Source organism: Hylobates moloch, unplaced genomic scaffold (genome assembly GCF_009828535.3).
Source record: "Hylobates moloch isolate HMO894 unplaced genomic scaffold, HMol_V3 SCAFFOLD_7, whole genome shotgun sequence".
NCBI classification, from domain to species: Eukaryota; Metazoa; Chordata; class Mammalia; order Primates; family Hylobatidae; genus Hylobates; species Hylobates moloch.
In genome coordinates, this window is record NW_026652282.1 from 9314911 (window position 1) to 9342798 (window position 27888).

The window sequence follows — 27888 nt, forward strand, 5'->3', positions numbered from 1 at the left end:
CCCAGGCCACAGTAGGGATTATGAATTTTGCAGCCCTACTGTGCCCAAGCCTAAATCCAGTCAGGGATGTGGGAAGATGGTGAAGAATAGACTATGGGGTTCCTGTGGCTGCCATGTCACCAAGGATAATAAGGGGAGAAGTTTCCTTTGGAAGTGTCTGTGGTGTTTGTCCAATGTAACATACTTAGTCATGAATGACATGGGGAATGAAGTTGGCAGAGAAAATCCTTTTGACATGTAGAACTTCAGGGTATTTATTAATAAATACTATTTTAAGCACTATTTACAGACTAGATGCATGAGCTTTTGGTACATAACAAACATCCCCCAAATTCAGTGTCATAAAACCACCATCATGTCTTATCCTTTATTCAGGTAGCTGATCTAGGCTTGGGGGCTGGGCAGCTCTGCTATACTTAGCTTCTCACTGAGGTGCAGGCTCTGGTCATTCTAGAGAACAGGCTGAAAGGGCAGCAGCTACCTTGAGAAGGCCTTCTTGTGACGATGGTGGGCAGTAAGAACAGATGCCCAAACTAGCATTTTTTACTTGTCACGTCTGGGCTCCATCATGAGACATGCTTAGGGCAATAGGATGTTAGCAGAGTCAAGGGGCAGAGAAGCATGTACTGTGTATAGTGGGAAGGTACTGGAAAGGAATGTGGCATCTGGTGGCAAATCATGACCTAGGAAGCAAATCAAGACTAAGTCAGTCTATCACACAGACCAGTGCTACCAAGATAAGAGCATCTATTGGTGCTTGGTCCTCTCTTGTAATCATAGCTGGTCACCCCTGAAACCTAACACCAACAATGACCTCAAGCATAACTTGGGCACAAAAATGTTTATACTCCATAAGTAGTTATACCTATCTGTGATCCAGTCTTAGCTACCCAGGTAGCCTACCTGCCATTATCTTCCCAGATTCTTTAACCTCCACACCAAAGGCAATGGCTTCTAAATTTGGATTTTCCTTCCAGAATCCTTCCACTCAGCACATATTTTGAAAAGGACTTTGCTGGCTTTAATTAGTGCATCAAAAACTGGAATGACTTTAGGTTTTCACACAGCGTGCTTTCTACTAGTCAAAGAAATTATTTGCGACACATTGGGTGTATCAGTGTTTTCTTTCTGCTGAGAAAGAAGGGCTCCAAGAGTTCAAGGAAAGCCCTTTCCTTTTGTTATGGGGAGTTAGGCAGCAGGATTTCTGTCATTCCTTTTGAAATGAAATCTGTCAGAAACAGGAAGATTGCTCACTTTATCTTGATGGACATATTTTCCATTTCAATTAATATGCTCTGTATTTTTTGGGTCACAGATTCCTGGCCTATCTGTGTGTTTTTTAGAGAAAGTTGGGGACAGAGGATGGAGGTTTGAATAGCTCATCAGTTGTATACTTCTAGTCTCAGCATCAGAATTCACTGACGCATGTTCAGCAGGTAAAAAAAAATATGTTGCTTTTTCAGCTCATTAAACAAGGACTCAAGCATCTTTATTTAAAAAAAAAATGTTGCAAGTACAGGGCCAAAACCTGCTTGCCTTGTCACAGAGGGTCAAATGATGTTTCATGGGGAACATGCTAGTAGGGATGCATTCTTACTGGAAAAGAGACAGGAGTTGATTATTTTTTAGGTAATTTATTCTGAAAACACAACCTATTGAGAAAGAAGATGAGAATGCCATTGGAAGGTTATCCTCAACATGCAAGCAAAACAAAAATAATAAAAAAATCATTAGCAAAGACGACAACACTAGACCAAGCAGTGACCACACAGTACATATTTGGTTGTGTTTCAAGCCTTATTTGGGTAGAGGAAAAAAAAAAAAAAAAAAAAACAATGAAGAAATATAGGCCAATGTAAGACTCTGTTGACACAGAGAATGGCAGCATCTGAGGTTGAAAGGACGTATGCCTGTATCGCCCCTAATTATAGAACATCATCAGTGCTTCTTATTTCCCTCAAGACTCAGGCTTGCCCCCGGTACTATGTTCAATGGTCACTTAGTGGTCTAGAAACACGGTTGAGAAAAAACATATTAACAGCGATCCAGTCACCAGAGCACCTGGATTTTCTTCTACCTTCTTTTATTCTTTTGTGTTCTGATACAGTCTTGCCTTGTGTTTATCAATGTATATTTGTATGTATTGTGTCATTGCATTTGATAGGATTTTTCAAATTGAAAGCCTCGAGCTTATGTAGAATTTGTGAGGCATTTTACTAAGAAAGTTGGGCTGCAAGTATTTTAAATGTTATTGAGTTTATTTTCATATTTTAAGACTGACTGAGTTCATAATGTCTGAAACAGACTCCTTTCTATTCATTGATCTCCAGAGATGAAAATAACAATCAATACTTTGTTTTTAACTTTTATTTTAAGTTCAAGGGTATATGTGTAGGTTTGTTACATAGTAAAACTTATGTCATGAGGGTTTGTTGCACAGATTATTTCATCACCCAGGTATTAAGCCTAGTACCCATTAGTTGTTTTTCCTGATCCTCTCCCTCCTCCCACCCATCACCCTCAGGTAGGCCCCAGTGTGTGTCGTTCCCCTCTATGTGTCCATGTGTTCTCATCATTTAGCTCCCATTTATAAGTGAGAACATTCCAGCCAATGCTTTTTGAGTGCTTACTATGTGCTTACATTTTGCTGAGTGCTTTATGTTTATTCATTCAGTTTTCACAAGTATCTTATAAACTTGTTATGATCATTGTCACCATTTTACAGATGAGAAAACTGAAATATAGAGTGATGGAGTAATTTGTGCAGGTCACATCAATAACAAGTAGGGGAGCCAGGAGTTGAATTCAGGCAGTCTGGCTCCAAAGTCTTTCACCAAACGATCATATCAGTTCTCATGTTCACACTGCACCTGGGCATTTATTTGTTTCTTGTACAAACTAGAAAGTGTCACCTACTTGAAGAGAAAAATGTCTCCCATAATGTGGATACATCAGGACACGAGAACTGCATGCTCATAGGCAACATGCTCGTAGGTATATCCTCACTGGGAACGTCTGCTGTGTGCAGGAAAATGGTTCCAGAGTAGAAGTCCCACTCCTGGTCTATCAGGGTGGCCTCCAAATATATTAAAAGCACAACAATTTCTGTGGCTTCTGCCACTCTCACTGTGGTCCAAGCCACCACCATCAGGGGTTGATGTAATGGCCCCTGAAATGCTTCTACCAGTACCCTCTCCTGTCATCAGCAGGGCAGCTGGATCACATGTCTACTTGTTCCACTCAGAACAAAAGACAAAGTCTTTCCAAGAGCCTGTGTGATCTGTGTCCCTCCTTCCCATCACTTCTTTACTCCTCACCACCCTGCCTGCAAGCCCACATCCTTATCTGCGCCACTAGCCTTCAGATTGTTCCTGGGCAGGTTCACGTCAGGCACGTCATGCCTCAGGACCTTTGGGCTTCATGGTCCCTCTGTTGGAAGTGCTCCCCCAGAAATGTTTCCTGATCCCTGCTGATCATTACAGCACCTTCACCCACCCACTCCACCCACTCAGCTCTCTATCCTTCCTCCCTGCCTTATTTTTCTCCCTAGTGTTTATAATGACTGGCTCTTCCATCTATTTTACTAATGTGTTAGTTTCTTCTTTGTCTCTGAACACTAGCGTGAACACTTTCTTTTTTGTCTGCTTTCTTTCCCAGTGCAATCCCAGAAATGAGAATCCAGTAGGCGTTTTACGAATTGACTAAATGAACAAATGAGTGCATTGTGGAGTTGTTTTGGAGAATTAAATGAACTGGCATATGGAAAGCATTTGGAACAAACAATGCTTAGCATGAAATTAATGTTTAATAAATGTCAGGTATCAATAAAAGAATAACATAATAGTTATTGAATGAATGATGCATTAGATACTATTACTAGTTCCTGTGGTAGGAAGAGGGTAATCAAGCTCCGGAAGTTTTAAATATGTTAATGTACATTTACAATGGTTGCTAGAGGAGATAATCAGGGACATCATTTGTGTCCTCTTTTCCTATTGTCTGGAAGGTGTACTATAATCCACCCTGCTCTAGGCAAGAGAGTAGTTCTCAAACTTTGTTGGACTTGGGAATCACCTGCAGAGTTTTAAAAAATTGATCCTGGTTCCCATCCCAGATATTCTGATATGGTTGGTCTGGAGTGTAACTCGGGCATTAGGAGTTTTGAAATGCTCCCTGAGTGATTATAATGTGCAGCAAAGTTTGGGAATCACTGCCTTAAGCTTTTCACAGAGCTAGCAACAGCAGAAGGAAAAGCCTTCCTCAGTCCCTCTCTATGCTAGGAATCAAGAGTTGCACCAACCTCAGTTCTAAAACACATGTGACCATTAGCAAGTCGCCTAGCTTCAGCAAGCTTTACCTTCCTCAGTTTTATGTCTGCTGTGGAAAATGGTGAAAACTCAGAATTCAGGGCCAGGTTCCAAAAATGTGAATTTTCCTTCTTCCCTCTCTCCCTTCCTTTCAATCTTCCTTCCTCCCTCCCTTCTTTTCTTCTTTCTGTCCCTTCTTTCATCTGGAGATAAAAGGACAGAATTGTTTTCAGATGTGGCTCAAAAATGGCTGGCTCCGAGATGGTGCTTTCTTACAGAGGAGACCAGAGAACCAAAGTGTCCACCATGCGTAGCTGGCCCCATTCTCCCCCAGGCATACCCAGCCATGCCTGTTTCAGGTCCAGGGGGGATCAATGTCTGAAGGTCAAGTTCCCACCCATTGGGGCCCACTGTGGGAGTATCAGAGGTCCTACTAGTGTCCTGGGTTCCAGCCCTGGCCTCTCCACTTCTTCCCTGTGTCTTAGTGCCTCCCAGCCTGGGGCCTTGTCTGAGGCCCCTACCCTGGTCACTGGGGCTCACTCTGCATTGGTTTTGCTGGCTCACTCAGGGCCTGGAATTCTGTCCTCTGACACCCAGGCCTCTCCGTCTGATCTCCTGCCCACCTCTGAGTTCTGCCCACCTCTCTTCATCCATCCCAAGCATATACCATATCATGGTGGCTGTGTCTAATCTCTGGGTCCAGAAAAACACCTGCACCCACCCTATAATGCCACCAATCTCAGCCTGGACTTTTCTATTAATAGAATGGTGGTGAGACACTAGGAATAGCACAATACTGGGGCCAGCATCATGGGTGTGTGACCCATGCAGTGACACAGGACCCTGGGCTGGGTTTAATGTTCTGCTGTCTTGAAATTAGTCATGTTTGAATGAGAGGCTCCACATTTTCATTTTGCACTGTTTCTGCAAATTATCTAATGTGCCTCACACTTCAAATCAGAAGACCTGGTATGGATTGCACCTGGCTTACACCTGAGAAAAGCGTGACCTCGGCCAAGTTATTTTTCCTATCTTGGCATTTGCAAAGAAGGAATGAGTGGGGTAAAACTGCCTCCATCGTAGGGGAATTTTAAGAATGAAATAATGTAGCAGATGATTGTTAGCACATGGTGCACAACATGTTAGTTCTCAACTAACACTTCTCTTTTTCCTACCGTTCCACCTCCCAAGAAGCTAAGTCGAAAAGACACTTCCTTTCTGTTTAAAATGGATTTTAAATGTTTGTTTTCCTAGATAGTGATATATACCTAAAGGACAAATCTTAGGAGGTTGTCATTGATCTTACCTCATTCTTATTAATTATGCAGAAAGACAACAGGATTCCTTCTTTGCTATCTTTATTACATTGAACAATATGTTGTCCAGATGGCATATAGAGTAGCATCTTTCAAGATATTTTTAAATGATCTTCTTTTACTTATTGAAGATTAGAGAGAGAGAAATTTGAATTAAACCCGTGTCATTGAAATAATCTTAGCTTACATTACATTAAGGAGATTTCTATTATTCAGACTAATAACTTTTCCCCAAAAGAAGGCTGCCTTGAACAACGTGCATGAGTGAAGACTTCATCAAGAGTCATGGGAATGAATCTTTGACCCAACCCTCTGGCATACCAGCCATGGGCCCTTAGTGACAATAAACTAGTATTTTGATCTCAGGTTTTTATTGGTAAAATCCACAAAATAATACCAGTTCTGCCCTCTCATTCTCAATTTGTGTATCAAATTAGGTATTTGTGGGAGTATTTTGAAAATTTTTGAATGCTATACAAATTTCCAGTTGGGATTATTGATAAGACTTCTGAAGTTTAGGTGTTAATGAAAAGATTCATTTGAACCACTTGAAAATCTTTCCGGAGAACAAATGCCAAGAGCTAAGTTCTCAACTTCTTTGGAAATGGAGATGTATTTGGCAACAGGATAGTGTGTCACCACCAAAATAATCCATTTCAATTTTACTGGGGCCAGAAGCCATAGGTATTACCTTCTAAATGTCTAAAACCCTCTGAAGCTGTTTCTCAGCATATCAGTTTTAACTTAACAGCTTTTCACAAAGAAATCTCTTTTTCTCTACTTATTAATTCAAGTATTAATTGAGAATGTACTGTGTTCCAGATACAGTTCTAGGCACCTGAGATAAATCAGTGAATAAAACCAAGTTCCTTGCCCTCACAGAGTGTGTGTTCCAGTGTATAGAGCAAAACAACAAAAATAACCATAAAATTAAGTATACTGCTGACCCTTGAACAACATGGGGCTTGGGGCACCAACCCCACATGCAGTCAAAAATCCACGTATAACTTTGGATGCCCTCAAAACTCAATTACTGATAGCATACTGTTGACCAGAAGTCTTACCGATAACGTAACAGTTGATTAACGTATATTTTGTATGTTATATGCATTATACTCATATACTGTATTCTTACAATAAAGTTAGAGAAAACGAAATGTTATTAAGAAAGTCATAGGGCAAATACACCCTCCCAAGACTAAACCAGGAAGAAGTTGAATCTCTGAATAGACCAATAACAGCTTCTGAAATTGTGGCAATAATCAATAGCTTACCAACCAAAAAGAGTCCAGGACCTGATGGATTCACAGCTGAATTCTACCAGAGGTACAAGGAGGAACTGGTACCATTCCTTCTGAAACTATTCCAATCAATAGAAAAAGAGGGAATCCTCCCTAACACATTTTATGAAGCCAGCATCATCCTGATACCAAAACCTGGCAGAGACATAACCAAAAAAGAGAATTTCAGACCAATATCCTTGATGAACATTGATGCAAAAATCCTCAATAAAATACTGGCAAACCGAATCCAGCAGCACATCAAAAAGCTTATCCACCATGATCAAGTGGGCTTCATCCCTGGGATGCAAGGCTGGTTCAACATACGCAAATCAATAAATGTAATCCAGCATATAAACAGAACCAAAGACAAAAACCACATGATTATCTCAATAGATGCAGAAAAGGCCTTTGACAAAATTCAACATCTCTTCATGCTAAAAACTCTCAATAAATTAGGTATTGATGGGACGTATCTCAAAATAATAAGAGCTATCTATGACAAACCCACAGCCAATATCATACTGAATGGGCAAAAACTGGAAGCATTCCCTCTGAAAACTGGCACAAGACAGGGATGCCCTCTCTCACTGCTCCTTTTCAACATAGTGCTGGAAGTTCTGGCCAGAGCAATCAGGCAGGAGAAGGAAATAAAGGGTATTCAATTAGGAAAAGAGGAAGTCAAATTGTCCCTGTTTGCAGATGACATGATTGTATATCTAGAAAACCCCATTGTCTCAGCCCGAAATCTCCTTAAGCTGATTAGCAACTTCAGCAAAGTCTCAGGATACAAAATTAATGTACAAAAATCACAAGCATTCTTGTACACCAATAACAGACAAACAGAGAGCCAAATCATGAGCGAACTCCCATTCACAATTGCTTCAAAGAGAATAAAATACCTAGGAATCCAACTTACAAGGGATGTGAAGGACCTCTTCAAGGAGAACTACAAACCACTGCTCAATGAAATCAAAGAGGATACAAACAAATGGAAGAACATTCCATGCTCATGGGTTGGAAGAATCAATATCGTGAAAATGGCCATACTGCCCAAGGTCATTTATAGATTCAATGCCATCCCCATCAAGCTACCAATGACTTTCTTCACAGAATTGGAAAAAACTACTTTAAAGTTCATATGGAACCAAAAAAGAGCCCGCATCGCCAAGTCAATCCTAAGCCAAAAGAACAAAGCTGGAGGCATCACGCTACCTGACTTTAAACTATACTACAAGGCTACAGTATCCAAAACAGCATGGTACTGGTACCACAACAGAGACATAGATCAATGGAACAGAACAGAGCCCTCAGAAATGATGCCGCATAGCTACAACTATCTGATCTTTGACAAACCTGACAAAAACAAGAAATGGGGAAAGGATTCCCTATTTAATAAATGGTGCTGGGAAAACTGGCTGGCCATATGTAGAAAGCTGAAACTGGATCCCTTCCTTACACCTTATACAAAAATTAATTCAAGATGGATTAAAGACTTATATGTTAGACCTAAAACCATTAAAATCCTACAAGAAAACCTAGGCAATTCCATTCAGGACATAGGCGTGGGCAAGGACTTCATGTCTAAAACACCAAAAGCAATGGCAACAAAAGCCAAAATCGACAAATGGGATCTCATTAAACTAAAGAGCTTCTGCACAGCAAAAGAAACTATCATCAGAGTGAACAGGCAACCTACAGAATGGGAGAAAATTTTTGCAACCTACTCATCTGACAAAGGGCTAATATCCAGAATCTACAATGAACTCAAACAAATTTACAAGAAAAAAACAAACAACCCCATCCAAAAGTGGGCAGAGGACATGAACAGACACTTCTCAAAAGAAGACATTTATGCAGCCGAAAAACACATGAGGAAATGCTCATCATCACTGGCCATCAGAGAAATGCAAATCAAAACCACAGTGAGATACCATCTTACACCAGTTAGAATGGCCATCATTAAAAAATCAGGAAACAACAGGTGCTGGAGAGGATGTGGAGAAATAGGAACACTTTTACACTGTTGGTGGGACTGTAAACTAGTTCAACCATTGTGGAAGTCAGTGTGGCGATTCCTCAGGGATCTCGAACTAGAAATACCATTTGACCCAGCCATCCCATTACTGGGTATATACCCAAAGTACTATAAATCATGCTGCTATAAAGACACATGCACACGTATGTTTATTGCGGCACTATTCACAATAGCAAAGAGTTGGAACCAACCCAAATGTCCAACAACGATAGACTGGATTAAGAAAATGTGGCACATATACACCATGGAATACTATGCAGCCATAAAAAATGATGAGTTCGTGTCCTTTGTAGGGACATGGATGAAACTGGAAAACATCATTCTCAGTAAACTATCGCAAGGACAAAAAATCATAGGTGGGAATTGAACAAAGAATCATGGACACAGGAAGGGAAAATCACATTCGGAGTGTTGTGGGGTGGGGGAGGACACCTAATGCTAAAGGACGAGTTAATGGGTGCAGGAAATCAACATGGCACATGGATACATATGTAACAAACCTGCACATTGTCACATTGTGCACATGTACCCTAAAACCCTAAAGTATAATAAAAAAAAAAAAAAAAAAAAAAAAAAAAAAGAAAGTCATAGGGAAGAGAAAATATATTTATTAATCATTAAGTAGAAGTAGATCATCATAAAGTTCTCCATCCTCATTGTCTTCATATTGAGTAAGTTAAAAAGGGGAAGGAACAACAGGGGATGGTTTTGCTGTCTCAGGGGTGGCAGAAGAGGAAGAAAATCTATGTATAAGTGGACCTGTGCAGTTCAAACCTGTGTTGTTCAAGAGCCAACTGTATTCTACAGCACGTGAATACAGGGCATAAAGGGGATCAGGCATGTTGGGGAGCAGGGTTGCATTTCTAAAATGTATGGCCAGGACAGTCCTCTTCAAGGTCATATGTGAGCACAAGCTTGAGCGAAGTGAGGCTGGGCCATACGCATTTCTGCAGGATAGGCATTCCAGGTTGGAGGAACAGCCAATGCAAAAGCCTGAAGCAAAACTGGCCCAAGTAGGCCACGAAAGAAGCATGACTATGGGTCTCCCCAGATCTTTCTCACTCTCTACCAAAAAATAGGTTTTGAAATTAAAGAGAATATGATTGCCAGGCCAATGCCTAAGACATACATTGATGCCTTGTTTCTCTTGTATGTGCTTTCTCCACAGTCACATGACACAGGCAATCCCTTTTGACGACCCTCGGTTAGAGAGCTGCCAAATCATCCCTCCGGCTCCTCGGAAGGTGGAGATGAGAAGGGACCCCGTGCTGGGATTTGGTTTTGTGGCAGGGAGTGAAAAGCCAGTGGTCGTTCGCTCAGTAACACCAGGTAAGCACCCAATATAACTACTGTTCAGTTTCATAAGTGTCCAGGCTGTGAAAGCTGGATATGTTTTTCCAAAACCTGGATAGAGTCACTTCACCAGAGGAACAGAAATGCCTCTTCAAACTAGGTTTTAAACTGCCAAATCCATCATTATCGCCAGACTCAGGAAAATACTGAGCCATCATCTATAACCATGGAAATGACTCACTTCTTAACTTATGAATGCAGACAATAAAAGGCAGGCCCTGTACTGTATTACAGTAAGCCCATGATGAATTCCTTAGTGAAAAAAATGAGGAAGTGGTTACAGTAGGATTTACTCATAGGGGTAGTTGAATTATTTCACAAGTATGCACTCCCCTCCCTTCTCATTAGAGGCAGACTAAAGGGAAAACCATACTCCATTGCTTTGGGCTGGACCAGGTGATTGACACTGGCCAACGGCATATTAGCAAAGATGACATAAGCAAAGGCTTGAGACGTGCTTGTGCGATTGAGCTTGTTTCCTGAGCTTCTGCCATGGCCATCAGAAGAGAGTTTTTGGCTGGGTGCAGTGGCTCACGCCATAATCCCAGCACTTTGAGAGGCCAAGGCTGGTGGGTCACTTGAAGCCAGGAGTTCGAGACCAGCCTGGCCAACATGGCAAAACCCCATCTCTACTAAAAAGACAAAAAATTAGCCAGGTGTGGTGGCGCATACCTGCAGTCCCAGCTACTCGGAAGGCTGAGGCATGAGAATTGCTTGATCCCAGGAGGGAGAGGTTGCAGTGAGCCTAGATTGTGCTACTGCACTCCAGCCTGGGCAACAGAGTGAGACCCTGTCTCAAAAAAAAAAAAAAAAAAGAGTTTTCCCCAGGTAGCTGTGATCTCTTCCATATGAGCCCCATAATGAACACACGAGGCAGCAAGCCTGCAGTGGGGAGCCAAGTACAGCCTCATGTGCAGTTTGGTACACAACTGTCCAGCTAAGCCTGGCTGAAATCAGCCAGCCTGTGGTTATCCTAAAGACCCATAAGCATGAGAAGAAATGATCACTGGTCACCCATTGAGCTTGGGGGTGATTTGTTATCCAGCAAATGCTGACTAATACAGTAAATGTCAAATCTTTAAAATTCTACAATATGATTAGATAATTAATGTACTTTCCCTCAATCTTCATATTACAGTATACAGATGCTCCGCTGTCAACACAGCTGAATACAATGGACTATATTATGCAATCGCCTGAAGTGGGCTGCCTTTACCTTTCCAGAAACAATGTGCTTTTATTATTTATTATATATGTATTTATATGCTTACTGTAATGGACTCATATTGGATTTATTTTCAGAAAAAAAGGGGAATTATCTTCCATGCCCTTTCTTCACAGGATTTTGCAAATCAGTAACAGGATTCAGCAGTAAAGTACTACACTTAGGAGCACAGACTCTGGCAACAGACTGCCTGAATCTGACTCCTACCTCTGCCCCTTTTTAGACTTTTTAGCTTCCATGTTAAATTCCCTGCATTTCAGTTTGATGTAACTTCTCTACATCTTCTGTATAATGGGGATCAGAGTAGTATCTACCTTGTAGTGCTATGGAAAGTATGCAATAAATTAGAAGAGTGCCAGGGACATCCTGGTCATTCCATAGATGTTTATTTTTATTGTTATTTAACTCTAAAATGTTTGGCCAGTTGAGTGTCTCAATTAAGGGAAATGAAATTCAAGTAGCATCCTGGTATAGATCTTAAAATTTGGTTTGATTTTTCATTTTTCATTATTTTGACATAATATGCCCCAGGGCAAGCACCACAAATAACCACTTTAGACTTGTGCTATCTGCTAAACCTTTTTATTTCGTTAAATGTAGATCATATTTTAGTTCTCTGTGTAAGATTGTTGAGCTCGACACAATTGAGAATTCTCAAAACAGATCTGTTGCTTCTTATGATAACATGCTTTACAAAAAAAAAATAGAAACAATGTAGATAGTATAGAGGAGAAAATAAAAAAAATCACCTAAATTCCTACTACCAAGATATAGCCATTATTGATGTAGACAGCGATAATATGTATAGTAGATACAATTCCATGCATACACAAACACACATATGTATTACATATGAGATAATGTATTTTATACACACATAATACATATGTATAGATGTATGTATGTATATGCACGCACATTTTTTCCTAAATGGAATAATATTTGGCATGCTGTTTTATAATATTGGGATAATCTAACATCTCTGATTATGAGATTCTCTGAAGTATGTGTCTTCCCAGGAGCTGAATGAAGATTCAAGTCTTATTTTTTATTTTTTGGTATCATCTCACTGTTTCTACAACCTCTCTCCTTCTTTGCCCTCAATTCTCCTCAGCTTCAAAGACACTAATACCTACTGTTACACAATTTTGAGAAGAGTAGAAAAAAGTAAAAACAAAGGTCAAAGAATACTATTTCCAGTTATTTTTATAAGTGAAAACGTTGGTCAAATAAGCTGTGTCTATCATAAAAATGACTCTACAGAAGTCCCAAGTGATTTCAGTGTGTGACTAGATTTTCTTTTTTTTTTTTTTGAGACGGAGTCTCGCTCTGTCACCCAGGCTGGAGTGCAGTGGCGCAATCTCGGCTCACTGCAAGCTCCACCTCCCCGGTTCACGCCATTCTCCTGCCTCAGCCTCTCCGAGTAGCTGGGACTACAGGCGCCCGCCACCACGCCCGGCTAATTTTTTTTATTTTTTTAGTAGAGGCGGGGTTTCACCGTGGTCTCGATCTCCTGACCTCGTGATCCACCCGCCTCGGCCTCCAAAAGTGCTGGGATTACAAGCGTGAGCCACGGCGTCCGGCCTAGATTTTCTATAGTAGGCAATCCAGACTTCAAAGTAAAGGCCATGAGACAGTTCTCTTGAAGAGTGGCACTGTTTTGTATTTTGGATGGGACAGTGTGTTGCTTCTCCAGAATTCTTGATTAAAGTTGCTTGATTAGACAAGAATCGTTTCATTTGATCAAAAAGCATGGGTCAAATGTAAGAGTATGTTAATCTGAGAGTGGTTTTCTTATTAGAATAGTTAACATTTGTCCTTCAGTTACTTTGAAAATTTTTCTGTATTTGATCAGCGTTTGATTGCTAATCATTTGTTTGACTGAATTTGAGTGATTACTTGCACATAATTTAATACTTATAATAAGTTTCCCAAGTGGTTTTTCTGAGTTCCTTATGCGTGCAAACACTGAATCCCACATCTGTAAAATGAATATTTTGTATCAATAATATGAGGACATGTTAAGTTTCCCCTACTCTCTTACTTCCCGGAAGGAAGACAAATTTATGCTTCAGCTTGAATGACACATATGCCTCGTGTCTGGGTGGGTAGAGAACAACTGAATTACTTTCAGTTCCATGTTCTGGGTATGAAGTGTTCATTTCAATTATTAAATGAAGTAATAGCAATAATATTTGAAAGATAGCGTTTCAGCTGCAACTATCACCCAGCGTCAGACCTGTGGAAATATAGTTAAAATTATAGTACCATATGCTACCATATCAATATTTGGTAGGTAATTGCACATGTCTAGAGCTTAATTCAGGTAATTGTTTTTATGTCTTACTTAAATATAGATGTATGCTTCACTCAGATGTGGTTTTAAGTTTATGTGTCAAGAAACCTGGCAGTGACTAGGTTCTGAATTATAGGAACAAATTCAAAAGGGACATTCACCATTCTGAACTTGGAAGAGTCCAAGCTAAGATCTAGTCCTTCCTTCAAGTCAATTCTTTAACCTGTGTGAGCCTCAATTATCTCATCATGTGGAAGGGATTATAGTATTCAGCGAAGTTACTAGGCCAAGAATTTAACCCATTGCCTGGTGCATAATAAATGCTCAACAAATATTAGTTTCCTACTCCCTTCTTGGAAACAATGGAAAGAGAAAAGGGCCAGGCTTCATGCCTGTAATCCCAGCATTTTGGGAGGCTGGGGTGGGAGGATTGCTTGAGCCCAGGATTTTGAGACCAGCCTGGGCAACATAGTGAGATCTTGTCTCTACAAAAAATAAACAAGGCCGGGCACAGGGGCTCACGCCTGTAATCCCAGCACTTTGGGAGGCCAAGGTGGGTGGATCACGAGATCAGGAGATCAAGACCATCCTGGCTAACATGGTGAAACCCCGTCTCTACTAAAAATACAAAAAATTAGCCCGGCATGGTGACGGGCGCCTGTAGTCCCAGCTTCTCGGGAGGCTGAGGCAGGAGAATGGCATCAACCCGGGAGGCAGAGGTTGCAGTGAGCCAAGATCGCGCCACTGCACTCCAGCCTGGGCGACAGAGCAAGACTCCGTCTCTAAATAAATAAATAAACAAAATTAGCCGGGTGGGTGGTGTGTGCCCATGGTCCCAGCTACTCAGCAGGCCGAGGTGGGAGGGTTGCTGGAGGGATGCACATGGAGCTGTGAGGGAGGAAGGGGACACCCGCCTAGCCAGCCAGATCAGCTGAATCAACCCTGGCGATCAATGGGGCGACAGATGTCACAGCCAGATCACCTTCACATCCGAACACCCTTTTACTGAGATAGCTTACAATTCCCCACAGTATGCTGTCTCCCTACTTGTAATAAGTACATAAATACACCTTTGTTTGAATCCAGCTGTGCGGAATTGTTGCAGCTTTGGCCACAGGGTATCAACACAACTGATTGGCTACCTGCTAAGAGAATAGCTCCTTCTAGGGGCCTCACCACACACACACACACACACACACACACACACACACACACACACACACACACACACACAACACACACACACACACACACACACACACACACACACACACACACACAAATATGGCCTGTTGACCAGCAGCATCAGCAGCACCTGGGAGCTTGTGAGAACTGCATTATCTCACCCTGCACCCCTGCATGGTAACAAGATCCCCAGGTGATTGACCATAAAGTGTGAGAAGAGCTGCCAGACTGAGTCTCGACCTTGCTTGTAAAGTTTTAGAAAAATGTGGATGCCTGGGTCCCATCCCGAAAGATTCTGATTTAATTGGTCAGGGTAAAGCCTGGGCCTCAGAATTGTCCAAAGAACACCCAAGTGTGGTTGGGTTTCGGTTTTGCTGACAGCACTATTTGCTCACAGTGAATCATGATCAGGAGAGGAAGCTTGGGATAGGTTGCCAATGGTCTTCTCACCTGTGCTTCATTCTCATTTGTCTCCAGGTGGCCCCTCTGAAGGCAAGCTGATCCCGGGAGATCAGATTGTAATGATTAATGATGAACCGGTCAGCGCTGCACCCAGAGAGCGGGTCATCGATCTGGTCAGGTGGGTGACTCATTCACCTGTGTCCTGTTCTGCCTTGAAGGCTGCTGCACAGCTCTGAGGTCTCAACTAGCAGAGGAAGAGCCTCCTGTGGGACAATTTAGGACAGAAACGCAAGCCAACACATTCACATGGTTGAAAATGCTGCTGACACTGACCTGTAATATCAAAACACACGCTCCATAAACACAAAACTCGTAATTGTCCACTCTCCGTTAACATTGAAGGCACATATGCCTCATTTTAAAATTTTTATGACTCCTATATCCAAAGGTTCATTTTTTCCTTCCAGAATTACTAACACATTGATTTTTCATAATCAGGGAGATCAAAATGCAATACCTGAATTCAGCATAAGTGATGAGTAATTTTATATACATAATCCCATGGATATACAAACATACAGTTCACTGATACTTCATATTTGACTAAGTGCTTCATTCCTGAAATTTGAGGTTATCAACTGTGGCAATAGGATAATTAGGTCAAAGCTAAGGGTTTACAAAATACATGTGGTTTATTGGTTTAGTTTTATTGTAAATATAAGTAGTTTGTTATGTGAGATTCTTAATGGGACACCAGAAAATGTATTTTACGTTATGTTAAAAATATTGGTCAAGAATCCCTTTAGAAGCCCACTGGAGTTATACTTCCTTAGTGAATTTAGGGGAAAAGAGTTCTTTAGAAGTTTTTCAAATGAAGAAGCTGGGCCTATCATATGAATGGATCCATTCATACTATGGGAGTGTTGAGGAATAAGGAGACATGACATTTGTCTTTCATAAACTCATATTTTCAACCAAGATTGAAGCCAAAGCTGAGGTTATCAGGACACTTTTCACTGAAGAGGGGATTTCCTAACATTTATGCTTACTCATTATGGAAAGTGTTAGGTTGGTGTGAAAGTAATTGCTGTTTTTGCCATTGAAAGTAATGGCAAAAATTTCAATTACTTTTGCACCAACCGAATACATCTGTACTTTGGAAAAGGCATTAAGTGGAGTATTTCTGGGGTCTTTCAGAGAAAGTTTCTTTCTCAAGCCTAGTTCAGCTTTTCCTTCACAAAGAGGTTCTGGAGGGTCAAGCACTCTTGGAAGAACTGGGAGAGGAGCAAAAAGAGAAATAGAAAGAGAAGGCACTTACTTTTAGTGTAAGCAACCATCCTAGTTTTAGCATTTAAAAGGCCCATGTCCCAGGGAAACTCTGGAATGGTTGGTCACTGCTATGGTCTGAATGTTAGTGTACCCTCAAAATTTTTATGTTGGAACCTAATACCCAATGTGATTTTATTAATAGGTGGGGCCTTTAGGGAAGTGATTAAGTCATAAGGTCTCTGCATCATGAATGGGATTAGTGTCCTTATAAAAAGTTGAAGAGAATTGCCTTGCTCCTTCTCCCATGTAAAGACACAGTGACAAAGTATTGTCTTTGAGGAATGTGGCCTTTACCAAACACCAAATCTACTGGAAGATCTTGGACTTCACTGCCTCCAGAACTGTGAGAAATAAATTTCAATTATTTATAAATTACCCAGTCTAAGGTATTTTGTTGTAGCAGCTCAAACAGACTAAGACAGTCACTCTACTTCAGTCTGGGCTTAATGGAGTCTTCCCAGATGGCTAGAAAAGTCATACTTGTACTCCTGGGGCATCTAGATCTCCAAGGAATGGTCTTACACAGAAGAAGACACTGAGACTTGTGTCACATTCACTATGCATGGGGAACAAGACCTGAGAACATCTCCAATCTTTCTATGGACAAGGGGAGCCAGAATATAGAAAGACTCTGTATGTAAGAGCCCTTAGGAAGGAGCTGCAGTGTTCATCTGGAATAACTTCTCTCTTGAGATGTGTGTGGGTGTCAGCAGGGTCATCCCTCATCTAGGCAGGCTCTGAGCCTTCTATCGGCTTGCATCCTGGAATGCCATGTTTGGGCTTGATGGCAGAAGTTGCATGGATGTTTTGTTTTCCCCTAGGTGCGCACCTCTGTGATTAGTCCTATTGATTTTTGTGCCTGGAGGATGAGAGAAGAAATAAAATATCTGTGTTTAGGTTGGCTGTGACTTAATTGCCTGCTGCAGGGCAGTGACAGAGAAAAACCTATCTGAAAGTGTGATCACTTCCTAGCAGTTGTTCCAGGGACATTTAGAAAGATTATTTCCAAGAAAGATACTTTATTTCTGGTTTAACAATTGTAGAAGAAAATGGCATATCTGTAAACAAAGCACTCTCTATAGAACTTTACATATAATAAAATGAACTAGTTAAAAGAGAGGATAGCAAACAGCTCCAAATTCAAATCCAGCCTGCCACATGTTTTTGCAAAGTCCATCAGCTAAGAAAGGTAGGTTTTTTAAACGATTGTTTGAAAGTTGAAAAAATATATTTTGTGACACATGGAAATCATATAAAATTCAGATTTTAGTATCCATAAATATTTTGCTGGGTATAGCCATGTTTGCTCATTTGCATTTTATCTATGTCTGCTTTCCTGCTACAATAACAGAGTTGAGTAGTTGCAACAGAAACTATCTGGCTCACAACCTTTTCACTCTTACTAAACCACAATGTTAAAATAATGTATGTCTCACTAATGACAATGATCACACATTACAAAATATTCCTGTGCCTTCCCATAAGTTTAGTCATCTGTCTGCCATAATGTGTACTAACCTAAACACTTAACTCTTGTAAAATAACCCCCTTTTTACTGGGCTCCTCAGCTGATATATGTTTTAAGGTCTATATCTTACACAAGATAAATTCCCTTTCTGTATAATAAAAAACATCCCATTTTCTTAGCCACTAAGGAAATTTGGAAAAACACTCATCATTTTGATAACACTATAAAATTCTCTCTTTAAAAATTGGCATCCATTTGCTTGCTTTAGTGGTGTAGTCTTGTTTTGTTCCTTTTCCCCCATTGCAGCATGTGTTCATGGATCATTTTTTGTTCCCAGATCCATTTGTGTTTCTTGGTGGATTATTTTTCTTATCATTTGGTTACTCTATTATGGAAAATTATTTTTTTCTTGAGAAAATGAAAGAGTTTCGCAGAGACCAATTTACTGCTATACTAACAACATTTTGGTTTTTTCATGTAGTCTCAAAAAGCTATAATTGCTGCACTGAAATTAGATGAGTTCTGTTCACTTCATAGTCTTCTAAGTTGTTAACTCTAACTCAGACTGTATAATGGTGTTTGAGGACTAAAATCTTTGAAGAATCCATGCCCTTTACAAATTACCATATCTTTCTTCTTTAAAAGTATCTAAGGATAATTTTCTTTTCACAATTAGACTAATTAACTGAAAGCAGTCTCCAAAATTTTATTTTTAAAAAGTAAGGAGTATTATTGCCCACAGAAACATTATGAATTGTGCCTTGCCTTCCCACTCCCATGGCTAGCCAGCCCAATTAAATTCATTTGACTTCAACAAAGAATTATTGAGGACTAACAGACATCATATAAGGCACTGAGCATGTATAGATATGTAGGCATGATTCTTGCCCTCAAGGAGAATTCTAATTAGTTTCCCTATATTTATGACTGGGCAACGCTGTTGGTGAGGGTAGTATTTGGTAGGAATGTTTGGTGGAGATGGATGGTGTATTAATGGATATTACTGATGCTGGTAAACAGTAGCCATCAACGTGAAGTGGAAGGGCAGGTTTATGCATGAGAAGGGAGTTGTAAAGTAGATCTTTCCTTTGACCCTAGAAACCCCAGACCTTCTTGATGGACACTCACTTTCCAACCTGCAGATATTGGAAAAAAAAAAAAAAACCATTGCCTAGGTGGCTGTCCTGAATCACAACCTCAAAATTTGGTCCTTCAAGGCAGCAACATAAATCTACTAGCTCCTGTTAGAATGGGTGCACTAGATTTTTTCGATTAGAGATGCAATTGGGAACCTGATAAATGCCATACTTTTCCCTCCATCCAGAAAAACCCTCGTGTATACAAAGTTCTGCATACAATATTAGAATGGTTTTTGACTCCCTAAAGTTAGTCCCAATTTTAGAGCCGGAGCAGCAGACTCTAAGAATGCTGTCTCCCTTCCTCCCCTTCTCCCTCTTCCTCAGTACCAGATGCTAACATTGAAGAGTCAAGCTTATAAACAACTTGATCTTATCTTTTCTATCAAAGCAGTTGAAGTGGAAAATTGCCCATCCCATAATAAGAAGGTACAATGGTCAAACTGGAGACCAATTCCCCTTTCTCCCAACATCTGTAATAGGGCAGCTAACTATCCCTCCATCTGCCTTCTCCCACTGCTTACGCTGATTATTCCTACTAATCTAATTGATGAGCAGCGTTATAGCTATGGCTACTTATCTACAGAGGGTTGCTCACATCTGTCAGACATGTCACCCCTTCTATACTAATACCCTGGGAATTGGAGAGCTTTTCTGGGTAGCAGTAGTGTTCTTCCAATAAGAAAGTAACTGTAATAAGAAATAAGAATAAATGATAGGGGAGTGACATTAACAAGGTGGCAAAATGAGGTCCCCCACTGGTATCCCCCACAGCAACTATAATTTGGCAGCCACCTATGGACAAAAGTGGTTTTGTGGGAGCTTTGGAATCCAAGTAGGTCACTAAACCCTGGTGGAGCCCAAGACTGAGGAGGGCTATTTTGAGAAGGCAGACCCACCCAGGCGTTGGTGGCAGACTCACTGACTGTGATCCCAAATACAGACCCAGAAACAACCACATCCCCCCATGGAGTTGGCTACAACCCTGTTTGGTCTTAGTCCTACCACTGGCATTATCCATCAAGGGACCCGGGAAAAGCCATACCTACCTGGGCCTTGGGTAACAGATCTGCTGACCTTGGCCCCAGTTGTGGACCCTAGAGTGGCTTGTGACCAAGCCCCAGCCTCTCTCAGCCATTGTCTGCGAGCAGTCCCACCTGTCCTGGGACCTGCTGGGAAATAGGCCGATTCATATCCCCAGAGGTAGGCCTAATGAACTCAGTTCCACAGATTTTGAAACAGCCCCATAATTCAGCTCCAGCCTCTCTCAGCCATAATCTAGGAGCAGTCATGCCCACCGAGGGACACCCTGTGTCCCCTCAGGCAGGCCTACTGACCTCCGTCTGAATGTGGATCCTGAAGTGGCCCCATAACCTGGCTCTAGCTCCTCTCAGCCATGGTCAGGGAGACAGGCTCCTCTGTGCCCTAGAGGCAGACTTGCCAACCTTGATCCAACTGCAGAACCTGTAACAGCCCTGAAACTCAATTCCAGCCACTCTCATCCGGTATTCAGGAGCAGTCCTGACTCCCCGACTCCACCTAGGGACCTGCTGAGTGACATGCCCATTTGTGCCACCACAGGCAGGCCTGCTAGCCTTGGTCGAACTACAGATCTTAAAGCAACACTGTGATCCAGCTCCAGCCCTGCACAGGCACAGTCCTTCCCACCCAGGAAACCATGAGGAAGCATGTCCATCTGTGTCCCCAGAAGCAGGCCTGTGGATCTTAATCTTGACTGTGGACCCTGAAGTAGCCCTATGACTCATTTCCAGCCCCTCTCAACCACAGTCCAGGACCAGTTATGCTTACTCAGAAACCCACCCAGTGGTCCAGCAATAACCCTCCCAGGGATCTGGTGGAAGCTATAATGATCTGTGTACCTAGTAACAGGCCGATGATCTGTGGAACCTTGTCCCAGCATCAGCCCAATTAATGAAGATCCTAGAAGCATTCCAGTCCACTCAGGGATGAGATAGGATCCATGCTCTCCCAAGGCTCTGGAAATAGGCCTACCCCCCATTGCAAGACCCCATTGCAGATCTAGCAGTAGTCACACGATCTAGCTCTATTGTAATTGCAGAGGCAATCTCATCAGTCAACAAGAGAAGGCCTTTACCTGCTGAAACCAGTCTATAAAGACCAGTCTGTAAAAACTAGAAACCTAGCAGACCCCATTGCAAATATAGCAGTAGTCACATGATCTGGCTCCACTGCAATTGCAGAGGCAATCTCATAAATCAACAAGAGAAGGTCTTTACCAGCCGAAACCAGTCTATAAAGACCAGCCTATAAAGACTGGAAGAGGGCCGGGTGCAGTGACTCACATTTGTAATCCCAGTACTTTGGGAGGCCGAGGTGGGTGGATCACTTGAGGTTAGGAGTTTGAGATCAGCCTGGTCAACATGGTGACATCCAGTCTCTACTAAAAATACAAAAAAAAAAAAAAATAGCCTGCTGTGGTGGTGTGTGACTGTAGTCCCAGCTACGCTGGAGGCTGAGGTGGGAGGATCACTTGAACCCAGGAGGCAGAGGTTGCAATGAGCCAAGATCACACCACTGGACTCCAGCCTGGGCAACAGAGCAAGACTCTGTCTAAAAAAAAGAAAACAAAACAAGCAAAAAAACAACTGAAAGAGATGTTTGCCCCCTCAAATGCACAGATACCAACTCAAAGCTACATGAATCATGAAGAATCAAGCAAACATGACGCCACAAAAGGAAACTATTAAGGCTTCAATAAGCAGCCCCTAAGATATATCATTTGAGATATATAAATTACATGAAAAATAATACAAAATAATCACCTTAATGAATCTCAGTGGGATGCAAGAGAACACAGACCACCAAGAAAAACAAAAAGCAATACATAAACAAAATAAAAAGTTCAATAAAGAAATACAGGCCAGGCGTGGTGATTCACGGTTTGTAATTCCAGCACTTTGGGAGGCCAAGGCAGGCAGATGGCTTGAGCCCAAGAGTTCAAGACTAGCCTGGACAACATGGCAAAACCCCATCTCTACAAAAATTAGCTAGATGTGGTAGCCCAAACCTGTAGTCCCAGCAACTTGGGAGGCTGAGGTGGGAGGATGACTTGGGCCCAGGAGGCAGAGGTTACAGTGAGCCAAGATCACACCACTGCACTGTAGCCTGGGCAACATAGCCAGACCCTGTTTCAAAAAAAGAAAAGAAAAGAAAGGAAAAAGGAAAGGAAGGGAAGGGAAGGGAAGGGAAGGAAAGGGAAGGGAAGCGAAGGGAAGGGAAAGGAAGGGAGAAAGAAAGAAAGAAAGAAAGAAAGAAAGAAAGAAAGAAAGAAAGAAAGAGAAAGAAAGAAAAGAAAGAAAGAAAGAAAGAAAGAAAGAAAGAAAGAAAGAAAGAAAGAAGGGAGGGAGGGAAAGGAAAGGAAGGAAAGAAGAAGAAGAGAGGAGACGGGAGGAGAGGAGAGGAGAGGTGAACTATAAAAAGAACCAAACAGAAATCCTGGAGCTAAAGAATACAGTGACAAAACTGAACATTTTAATAGCTTCAGCAGCAGACTCGATTATGCAGAAGAATCAGCGAATGTGAAGACAGGCTATTTGAAATTACCCAGTTAGAGGAACAGAAAGTAAAAAGAATAAAAAAGAGTAAAGGAAGCATACAGGACCTATGAGATACCATCAATTGAATGAATATATGCATTATGGGAATATTAGAAGGAGAAAAGGAAAAAAGGGAAGAAAGCTTATTTAAAGAAATAATGGCTGAAACGTCCTAAATCTTGGAAGGGATATGGACATCCAGATTTATACAAATCAAAGGGTCTCAAGCAGAAACAATCCAAAGACTACTCTAAGACACATTATAACCAAATTTTTAAAAGCCAAACACAGACATAGAATATTGAAAGCAGCAAGAGAAAAGCAACTTGTCACATGCAAGAAAACCGTTATAAAACTATCAGTGGATTGCTCATCAGAAACCTTGCAGGCCAGGAGTGGATGATATATTCAAAATGCTAGGAAGAACTGCCAACCAAGAACACTTAGCCAGGGGCAGTGACACCCACCTGTAGTCTCAGCTATTTGGGAGGCTGAGGCTAGAGGATCACTTGAACCCAGGAGTTTAAGACCAGTCTAGGCAACACAGTGAGATCCCATCTCAAAAAAAGAATACTATACACAACAAAGCTGTCCTTCAGAAATGAGAGAGAGGGAAAGATATTCCTAGACAAACAAAAGCTGAGGGAGTTCATTGCCAGTATATCTGCCTTAGAAGAAATGCTACAGTGAGTTCTTCAAGTTGAAATGAAAGGATGCTAAGTAACTACCTGAAAACATGAAAGTATAAATCTCACTGGTAAAGGAACTACATAGTTAAATTCAGAGTACTCTAATACTGTAATGGTAGCATATAAATCACTTTTAACTACAGTATGAAAGTTAAAAGACAAAAGTATTTAAAAATAACTACAGCTACAACTTGTCAATGAAAATACAACATGTAAAGTATTACATCAGTAACATATAATTTGGGGGCAGGGAGAATTGGAAGTGTAGAGTTTTGTATACAATTGAAATTAGGTTATCAGCTTAAAATTAACTAGTATAACTATAAGGTGTTTTATGTAAGCCTCATGGCAACCACAAAGAAAAAACTATTAGTATATGCACAAAAGATAAGGAGAAAGGAATCAAAGTATATCATTACAAAATATTAACAAATCACAGGATAATACAGCAAGAGGGAAGGAAGTGACAAAGGCACTACAAAACAGCCTGAAAACAATTAACAAAATAATAATAGTCAAACAATAGTTAGTTTGTTCAATAGTTAGTTTGACAATACTCAAACCTTTGTATAATAGGAATTGCAGGAGAAGAAAGAGAAAAGGGGCCAGAAAGTATATCTTTAAAAATAATGGCTGACAAATGAGATTACATCAAGCTAACAGCTTCTGCGCAGCAAAGGAAACAATCAACAAGGTAAAAAGACAACTCATAGGATGGGAGAAAATATTTGCGAACTATTCATCTGACAAGGGATTAATAATAATAATATATAAGGAACACAAACAGCTCAATAGGAAAAAAAGAATAATCCAATTAAAAGTGGGCAAAAGATCTGAATAGACATTTATCAAAAGAAGACATAGAAATGACCAACAGGTATATAAAAAGTGCTCAACATCACTAATCACCAGAGAAATACAAATCAGAACCACAATGAGATGTCATCTCACCACAGTTAAAATGGCTTTTATTAAAAGACAGGCAATAACAAATGCTGGAGAGGATGTTGAGAAAGGGGAACCCTCATACCATCACTGTTGGTGGGAATGTAAATTAGTACAGCTACTAGGGAACACAATATGGAGGTTCCTCAAAAAATTAAAAATAGAACTACCATATTATCCAGCGATATCACTACTAGATACGTATTCAAAATAAAGGAAATCAATCTATCAAAGAGATATCTGCACTCTCAGGTTTATTGCAGCACTATTCACAATAGCCAAAATATGGAATCAACCTAAGTGTTCATCAATGGATAAATGGATAAAGAAAATGAATGTAGTATATATACACAGTAGAATATTATCCAGCAATAAAAAAAAATCCTTTATTTGTAGCAACATGGATGAAACTCCAGGTCATTATGTTAAGTGAAATAAGCCAGACACAGAAAAACAAATATTGCATGTTTTTATTAATATGTGGGAGCTAGAAAACTGGATATCAGGAAGATGGAGAGTACATTGATAGTTACCAGTGGCTGAGAAGGGTGCAGGGGAGGGAGGGATAAAGAGAAGCTGATTAATGGGTACAAAAATACAGTTAGATGAATAAATAAGGTCTAGTGTTTTATAGATCAGTAGAATGACTACAGTTAACAGTAATCTATTGTATATTTCAAAACAGCTAAAAGAGAATTACTCAAGTGTTCCCAGTATAAAGAAAAGTTAAATGTTTAAGATGACAGATATCCCAATTACCCTGATTTGATCATTACACATTATATGAATATATCAAAACATTACATGCACCCCCCAAAATACATACATCTCTTATGTATCAATAAAAAAGTTTATTAAAAAATAATAATAGTGGAAAACTTTTCTAATCTGGGGATAGATAGCAACACTTAGATACAGGGAGCATATGGATTTCCAAATCAAATTGAATCCAAAGGCTGGGCATGGTGACTCACACCTGTAATCCTAGCATTTTGGGAGGCCAAAGTGGGAGGATCACTTGAGGCCAAGAGTTTAAGACCAGCCTGGTCAACATAGTGAGACCTGGTCTCTACAAAAAAATTTTAAAAATTAGCTAGGCATGGTGGTACACGCCTGTAGTTCCAGCTACTCGAGAGGCTGAAGCAGGACAATCACTTGAGCCCAGGAGTTGAGGCTGCAGTGAGCTATGATGGCACCACTGCACAGCCTAGGTGACGGAGTGAGATCCTGTCTCAAAAAAAAAAAAAAAATCAATCCAAAGAGGAGTACACCAAGACATATATTAATCAAACTACCAAAAATCAAAGACAAAGAAAAAATTCTGAAAGCAGCAAGAAACTAGAAACACATCATATTAAAAGGAGAGCCAATACAACTATCAGCAGATTTCTCAGCAGAAACCCTACAAACCAGGACCTAGTGGTCCAAAGTGGGCCAAGTTTAACCATGTGACACATTAAGTTTTTCTTACTTGGTGGGCCCAGCAAATGACAGAGCTGTAACTGGGCTTTAGAACCTGAGTCTTATCTTGTATGCCCCATAGACACACTGCATTTTTTGGATTGCACACAAGTAGTCTGTCTCCTATCCCAGGATTGCTAAGCAGTTGCCTTGATTTTCGTAGGGAGTTCTCAGGAGTACCTGCTTATTGCAGCCGATGGGAGATTGGCAAGATGATTCAGAGCAAAATAGGCCATTTAAAAGGGATCCATCCAAAAATTAGATCCTAGCACACCTGTCTTTTCATCAGTCCCACCTCATCAGAATTATAATGGAAAGTCAAATCATATCATGTTCCAGGGGCATTCTGTCTGCAGAAGAGTACATTAGAAAGGTCATCTTCCTGCCTAATGTTAGATGGACTTAGGTACACCATGATGCTGCTTAGTAAAATAACAAAGCAGGGCCGGGCACGGTGGCTCATGCCTGTAATCCCAGCACTTTGGGAGGCCAAGGCGGGCAGATCATCTGAGGTCAGGAGTTCCAGACCAGCCTGGCCAACATAGTGAAACCCTATCTCTACTAAAAATACAAAAATTAGCCGGGCATGGTGGCGCATGCCTGTAGTCCCAGCTACTCGGGAGGCTGAGGCAGGAGAATCGCTTGAACCTGAGAGGTGGAGGTTTTAGTGAGCCGAGATCACGCCATTGCACTCCAGCTTGGGCGACAGAGACTTCATCTCAAAAAATAATAAGAATAACAACAAAGCAAAGAACATCTACCAAGTATCTGACACATAAAATATGCACAATGATGTGTAATATAATAAGGCCTTATTATATTAAGACCGGCAAGCAACTCCAGTGAAAACACAAAAGAAACAGCTCTATGATATGCTGACACTGCAAATTGTAATCTCACCTCATACACACTTGCAGTGTACATGTTTTCTGATAATTGCAAATTACAGAGCCTGAGGAGAAAGAGGTTGGTGATTCTAGAAAATGGAAAGTGTGGGAAAACATTATAACAAGGCTAAAGTAGAAAAAGCGATTTGGGAGCATAGATCATAAAAGCTATAATGATACATAATGATGGAAATTAATAAGAAAAATGACTTCACCCAGATTATCTTAATGTCCTTAGATTTTGTTAATGACCATGTCCCACTCACTTATTAAGTCTCTTCACTACTCTAGATGCTTTTACGCAACTCATATATGGAAAATGAATGTTAAAGATTGAAGAATCAGAATAAATTTTAAATTAGGGCATGTTTTCAATGATCTCATATGGTTGACACTACTGAATGTCTTAACATCTTACTTGTATTAAGAAAAAAATGGAAGGAGATAATTATTGAACCAGTGCCATGTTCTGTTCATCCTTTGGAACTACTAATTTGCAAGTGATTGCCTGCCTTTTATATAAGTAGATGAAAAGACAAAAAAAAAAACATTTTGGTGGGGCTGTGTATTTTCCCTGTGGTCAGAACATGCCCAGAACCAAAGTATAAACCTTATTCCCTAGAGAGAATGGAGAGCTGTAGGAGCTTACAGCGAAATCTACTTTTACAGGTAACACAGCAGGGTGGGTGTGGTGGGCAAGAATCTCAGGCCACACACTCAGATGTGAGAGAAGTGTAACATTATCTATATATTATCTATAATAATCTAATATTTATTTCAAATCCATATTCCAGTGTATGATCAGTTCATCCTGTTTTCCATAGAGCTGAGTCAACCTGTAGAGGGTTGTTTTAATGAGAGGAGGCATTGGGAGATGTGAAGTTTATCCACTCCTCGGTCACATCATCTGTCTTACCAGAACTTGCTGAGATATATTTGTACCCATCTGGTCTGTCTTTGACTACTCACCTAGAAAGGAAGCCAACATGTCAC

The 27888-nt window shown here is 40.7% G+C and overlaps 1 protein-coding gene across 3 annotated transcripts in view; it reads left to right on the plus strand.

Moving 5' to 3' along the window:
- Positions 1-27888, plus strand: part of FRMPD4 (FERM and PDZ domain containing 4) — a 611249-nt gene that overhangs the window by 487096 nt on the left and 96265 nt on the right. For all 3 annotated transcript variants that reach the window (XM_032756574.2, XM_058441280.1, XM_058441281.1), the window contains exons 3-4: positions 10110-10270; positions 15478-15580. In XM_032756574.2, the coding sequence (XP_032612465.1) occupies positions 10110-10270; positions 15478-15580 (264 nt within the window). The remainder of the gene's footprint in view (positions 1-10109; positions 10271-15477; positions 15581-27888) is intronic.